Here is a 6,244-nt window from a genome sequence, read left to right on the forward strand (position 1 = left end):
GGATTGAGCCACTTGGTGCTAGAGAAGAGAAGGCACTGAGTGAGGGAAACGTGCTTGGGAATTCTGGAGATTGTTATCCTGCCCTGCCCACTCTCTCAGGGGGTTCTCCTCAAGTACCCTGGAATGTTCCCGTGGCCCCTGTGGATCGCCACCACAAAGATCATGAGGTTCTGTTGTCCTGGCAACCAGTTGTCCAGTGCCTCTGCATTGGAGCTGCTAAGGTTCCAGGAAGAGGCAGGACTGCCCGGCCCAGCCTTGGAGGAAGACTTCTGGGCAGAAACGGAACACAGGAGCAGAGACATATAGTCTTGGCCCCAGTTTCATCTCAGTTATGCCCACCCTTTCAGTGTTCATGGATGTGCCCCTTGCTCACAAGCTAGAGGGCAGCTTGTTAAAGACCTACAAACAAGATGATTGCCCAAACAAGATGTTCTTAGCCTATAGAGGTAGATGCCTAGCAGTTCTGAAGTATAAGACTTAAGTGATGGTAACTGCCTCTAGGAGGACAGTGTTCCCTGCTGCAGGGGGAGAGGTGCGGCCCAAGCTTCTGCAGGTGGAGAGATCTTTTATTATTAACAGAATTACCCAGTGGGGAAAAGTGCAGATAAGGTCCCAGGTCATTCCATGCTCTCTGCCCTTCTCTGGGGGCTTCTAGGGATTTGGTGAGAGCTATGTCCTCTTCCACAACTCTATGCTTGGGGGCCTGCAAGGCCATCCCACACTTCTTCAGCCTCTTACCTCCTCTCTCTCTCTTTCTCTTCCTGTTCTTGAACCAAGAATGGTTCTCCAAATTGAGCCTTCTGATATGCAACTGGGGCTCCCCACTGTGAAAGTCAGGGTTAGCTTTATTTAGCTTCATCTACCTATAACTCTCATTTTGCATATTATTATTATTTTATTTATTTATTTATTTGTTTTTGGAGATGGGGCCTCACTCGGTTGCTCAGGCAGAAGTGCAGTGGCAAGATCTCAGCTCACTGCCACCCTTTGCCTCCTGGGCTCAAACCATCCTCCTGCCTCAGCCTCCTGAGTAGCTGGGGCTACAGGCGCTGGCCACCATGTCTGGCTGTTTTGTATGTTTTTGTAGAGACAGGGTTTCATCATGTTGCCCAGGCTGGTCCTGAACTCCTGAACTCAAGTGATCCACCCACCTTAGCCTCCTGAAGTGCTGGGATTATAGGCTTGAGCCACCGATCCTGGGCTTGCATAATTTTTAACCTTTAAAATGGCATAGGTTTCAGTTGTCTTTTTTAAAAAGACAAAGATGATACATATTCACTAACAGCATATTGTTTTCATCAAGGAGAAAAGAAAAGGGAAAGTTGTATTTTCACGGGCACCTTTCCACAGCCCCACGGAGTCCAGGACAGACTTTTTTGCGGGCTGTCTGCAGAGCTCAGCCCCGGGGGCCCAAACCAGGCATCTGGAGCTTCTTCTGTGGTTTTCCTCACAGTCTGCATGACAAATGAAGGCCATCCCTGGGTTTCTCTCGTGGTGCAGAAGACCCGACTACAGATTTCACAGGATCCCTCCCTGAATTATGAGTACTTGCCCACCATGGGCCTGAAATCATTCATCCAGGCCTCTCTAGAACTCCTCTTTGGAAAGCACAGCCAAGCCATTGTGGAGAACAGGGTGAGAAGGCGGGCCCTCCCCTGGCTCATCCTGACAAAGAGAGGGGGGCTCTGGGTCTGCTCAACCTTAAATCCGAAAGGGACCTTGGAGGGCCCCCTGGTATTGATAAAGGAGATACCTGAGGCTCAGAGAGTCCACAGTTTTAGCCATAGAGTCAGGATCGGAATCCTAGTCCAGGTATTCCCTCCTCACACTGCTGATTTGAAAGCTCTTTCGAGATACAAATGATCTGAATTGGAGGTGTTGTTAGTATTCCCGTTACTGTTTTATTTTTTAATGTGTTTTATATATATATATTTTGAGACAGAGTCTCACTCTGTCACCCAGGCTAGAGTGCTGCAGTGGTGCCATCTTGGCTCACCGCAACCTCCACCTCCCGGGTTCAAGCAATTCTCATGCTGCATCCTCCTGCGTAGCTGGAATCACAGGCGTGTGCCACCACGCCTGGCTAGTTTTTGTATTTTTTGTAGAGACAGGGTTTCCCCATGTTGGCCAGGCTAGTCTCAAACTCCTGGCCTCAGGGGATTCACCTACCTTGTCCTCCCAAAGTGCTGGGATTACAGGCATGAGCCACCGCGCCTGGCCTCCATTACTGTTTTAGAGTGTTATTTCTATTTCTTTTCATTTTTTAATGTTTATTTACTTATTATTTTTTTGAGATGGAGTCTCACTCTGTCACCCAGACTGGAGTGCAGTGGCCTGATCTCCGCTCACTGCAACCTCCGCCTCCCAGGTTCAAGTGATTCTCCTGCCTCAGCCTCTTGAGTAGCTGGGATTACAGGTGCGTGCCACCACATCTGGCTAATTTTTGTATTTTTAGTAGAGACGAGGTTTCACCATGTTGGCCAGGCTGGGCTCAAATTCCTGACCTCAAGTGATCCGCCCACCTCGGCCTCCCAAAGTGCTGGAATTACAGGTGTGAGCCACCGCGCCAGGCCTATTTCTGTCTATTTCTTGATGGCAGGTAGGGGGTGTACATACTGTTGGTGACAGTGGTGCCTTCCAGCTTGGGGTCCAGTTTCTCAGAGCTTGGCATAAGGATGCTCGTATAGTTTACATCATCTCTTCTCAAAAAGGTTAGTCTTACCCAAGATGAGGGTGATAGCAAATCCCCATCCCCTGTTCCTAATCCTCATCCCATTTGCCATCTTCACTGTTATCCTTCATTCTCTATCATGAGCAAAATGGCGGACAAGCCAAGCTATTTATGTCCTTTTCCTGTTAATGTCCCACCTTCAGCCAGTGACTCTCAGCCTCACACTCCAGTACCTCTTCCTCCATCTTTCTGTTTCCCATGTACCAGTTAGTTGGGGTGGGCGGGGGTGTCTGTGTTCCCACAGAACTGCATGGACTCGTCTTCCAGGACATGGGCTTTACAGTTTGTGAATACTCCATCTGGGACCCCAAGAAGCTATGTGTGGACCCCGACATACTCCTCAATGTGGTGGAGGTAGAGGGCCCCTGCTCACAAACTCCTCCCCAGAGCTGACTTACAGCCTAATGTTCCTCTCCTCCCCACACCTCTTAAGTCATCCAAGACCTTTTCCAGGTTTGAATTTGCCTGGCCCTTCAATGGTAACTAACATGGAGGAGGACTTCACCCCCAAATGCCCTGGGGCCACCACTCCTGGGTAAAGGTGAAGCCTGATGAGACTGTCTGTACTTGCAGCAGATCCCACATGGCTGTGTCCTTGTGATTGGGAACATTATCGACTGCAAGTTGACACCAAGTGGGTGGGCAAAGTTGGTGTCCATGATAAAGGTAAACCCAATCTCCCGCCCAGCCTTCCTGTCTTTGACTCTCTGCTCTCTCCTCCATCCGTCTCATTCTTTTTTTGTTCTCCTTTCTCCTACAGAGCAAGCAGATATTCCCATTTTTTGATATTCCCTGTCAAGGTTTATACACTGGTGACTTGGAAGAAGATACTAGAATCTTACAATACTTTGTGTCTCAAGGCTTTGAGTTCTTCTGCAGCCAGTCTCTGTCCAAGAATTTTGGCATTTATGGTACGGTACAGGCAGAAGAAGGGAGGGTCTATTGCTGAAGTGGGGCTGCGGGAGCCAAGGACTCCAGGGAGAGCACTATAGAGGCAGAAGTGGGGAGCACTGAGCTAGAATTTTGTTCTGTTACTCAATGTAGCCACCCAACCCAACTTGACTTAGATCATTTCACCCCCTCAGGCCTCTGTTTCCTCAACTATAAGATGAGAAGGTGGGGCTGGCATGGTGGGTGACACTTGTAATCCCAGTTGACACCTCCCAATCCTTCCTTTGGGAGGTCGAGGTTAGGTGATCACTTGAAGCCAGGAATTCAAGACCAGCCTGGGCAACACACCGAGACCCTGTCTCTACAAACAATTAAATCAGTTGGGCATAGTGGTACACGCTGGTAGTCCTAGCTACCTGGGGGGCTGAGACAGGAGGACTGCTTAAGCCCAGGAGGTTGAAGTTGCAGTGAGCTATGATTCCACCATTGCACTCTAGCCTGGGTGACAGACAGAGAGATAGTCCCTTAAAAGAAAAAAAGGAAAGGAAAAAACAGAAGAGTAGAATTTAGTGATTTTTCAAGTTCCTTCCTCCTTTAAGACTCTGACTTATGGGTACTTTTGCTGGAAGGAGAGCCTCTGGCAACTTCTCGGAGCCTGAATACCACCCTGGCTGGGCTGCGATGAGGGTGGCTCAACCCTTTTTTCTGCGAGGTTGGAGGTTGAGATCTAGGTGAAGGCCTTAGGAGTGGAGGAAGGGGCTGAGGCTGAGGCTGTCTTCCCAACACTGCAGATGAAGGAGTGGGGATCCTAGTGGTGGTGGCAGTCAACAACCAGCAGCTGCTGGGTGTCCTCTCCCAGCTGAAGGGATTAGCCGAGGCCCTGTGGCTAAATCCTCCCAACACGGGTGCACGCATCATCACCTCCATCCTCTGCAACCCTGCTCTGCTGGCAGAATGGTAAGGGTGAGGGCTGGAGCGGGAAGGGATGGGAGAGGCCCTGGGCGCCTGCAGACCTACTGATCCACAGGATTCAGCAGGGTGCTTCTCTCCTGCCCATGTGACCTTTTCACTCCATTCATTCGTCAACATTTACTGAGGACCTGATGTATACCAATGGCGGTGCCTATACCAAGGGCTGCCTTAGGGGACAGAGTGATAGGACATTTGTTTTGCACCCAGGCCAATGTTATCTGAACTCTTCCAGGTTGCTCGGGGAGATTAGACAGCATCAGGGGCTTGCAACTCTGGCAAAATCTGCCTGGGAGCCTCCTTGGCTTGCTTAAATTAATAAGGGATCAAATCTCCCTCCCACTCATAATCATCCCAGAGCCTCGGGCACTCTGTTGGGGACCTTTGAAGGTAAAAAGAGTGGACTGGCAATGAGGGAGGTTTGAGGGCAAGGGGGTCCTCACGCCCTCCTTTCTCATTGTCCTTCCTTGGTAGGAAGCAGAGTCTAAAAGAAGTTGTAGAGAACATCATGCTAACCAAGGAAAAAGTGAAGGAGAAACTCCGGCTCCTGGGAACCCCTGGGTCCTGGGGTCACATCACTGAGCAGAGTGGGACCCATGGCTATCTTGGACTCAACTGTAAGGGTCTGGGGGTGGGTGTCCCCCTTTCTGACCTTTGGCCTGTATTTGAGCATTAAACTACACGGACTAGGTGACCAGTTCCTAGCTTCACTCCAGATTTTGATTCTGTCCTCTGGAAAATGGGCTACTTTAAAGACACCTCTGGACCCCCAGAAGTACCGACACTCCCTATCCTTCATAAACCAGCCTGGGTGCCTGGTGCAGTGGCTCATGCCTGTAATCTCAACACTTTGGGAGGCCGAGGTGGGTGGATCCCCTGAGGTCAGGAGTTCGAGACCAGGCTAGCCAACACGGTGAAACCCTGTCTCTACTAAAAGAACAAAAAACAAAAAGTAGCTGGGCATGGTGGTGCATCCCGTAATCCTAGCTACTTGGGAGGCTGAGGCAGGAGAATCACTTGAACCTGGGAGGCAAAATTTGCAGTGAGCCGACACTGCGCCATTGCACTCCAGCCTGGGCAACAAGATCAAAACTCCATCTCAATCAATCAATCAATAAATAGAAAATGAGAAAAGAAACCAGCCTGGGCTAGAGGAGAATTGGAGATGGCCAGTCTCAGGATCTGAGACCTTGTCGTGATTTTAGCCCAGCAGGTGGAACACCTGGTCAGGAAGAAGCACATCTACATCCCCAAGAACAGTCGGATTAACTTCAGCTGCATCAATGCCAACAACATAAATTACATCACTGAGGGCATCAATGAGGCTGTCCTCCTCACAGAGGGCTCAGAGTTATGTCTTCCAAAGGAAAAAAAACTCTGATTGGAATAAAACTTTAGTCTTTGCAAAAATCTTGTGCTGATTATTCATTGCTACAATTCATTTCTTTACAAAGCACTTTCTTCACTTATTTATGAAGCGATGGTCTGGCCTCAGTACCGAGAAAGAGAGAGAGAGACAGAGAGAGAGAAAGAAAGGCCCGGAGGGGAAGGGTATATCTACCTTCATTGGCCATCTTATATTTATTGAACACCTACTACATTAAGGCCCTGAGCTGGCCGTGAAAGGGAGTACAAAAACAGGTATGAACCAGC

At 49.4% G+C, this 6,244-nt stretch overlaps 1 protein-coding gene across 2 annotated transcripts; it reads left to right on the forward strand.

Annotated features, from left to right (window-relative positions):
- The first annotated feature begins 221 nt into the window (after positions 1 to 221).
- On the forward strand, positions 222 to 6,001 carry GOT1L1 (glutamic-oxaloacetic transaminase 1 like 1). Of its 2 annotated transcripts, none has more exons than XM_017849353.1 (9): positions 222 to 446; positions 1,454 to 1,635; positions 2,600 to 2,711; positions 2,976 to 3,085; positions 3,305 to 3,397; positions 3,492 to 3,642; positions 4,414 to 4,579; positions 5,066 to 5,208; positions 5,797 to 6,001. In XM_017849353.1, the coding sequence occupies exons 1-9, from the start codon at positions 332 to 334 to the stop codon at positions 5,970 to 5,972; spliced, it is 1,248 nt and encodes a 415-aa protein (XP_017704842.1). In that variant the 5' UTR covers positions 222 to 331; the 3' UTR covers positions 5,973 to 6,001. The 2 variants fall into 2 exon arrangements, with proteins under 2 accessions (XP_017704842.1, XP_017704843.1); XM_017849354.1 differs by having other exon boundaries at positions 3,308 to 3,397; positions 5,797 to 5,996.
- Positions 6,002 to 6,244: the final 243 nt, after the last annotated feature.

The sequence above is a fragment of the Rhinopithecus bieti genome, unplaced genomic scaffold (assembly GCF_001698545.2).
Source record: "Rhinopithecus bieti isolate Rb0 unplaced genomic scaffold, ASM169854v2 scaffold_32047, whole genome shotgun sequence".
Lineage (NCBI taxonomy): Eukaryota > Metazoa > Chordata > Mammalia > Primates > Cercopithecidae > Rhinopithecus > Rhinopithecus bieti.

Excerpts from the sequence above, each read along its gene's own strand:
- GOT1L1 (XM_017849353.1), top strand. The coding sequence starts at position 332 with ATGCCCACCCTTTCAGTGTTCATGGATGTGCCCCTTGCTCACAAGCTA. Across the intron at positions 2,712-2,975 it reads CATCATCTCTTCTCAAAAAG|AACTGCATGGACTCGTCTTC; the intron begins GTTAGTCTTACC and ends GTGTTCCCACAG. Across the intron at positions 3,398-3,491 it reads AGTTGGTGTCCATGATAAAG|AGCAAGCAGATATTCCCATT; the intron begins GTAAACCCAATC and ends TTTCTCCTACAG.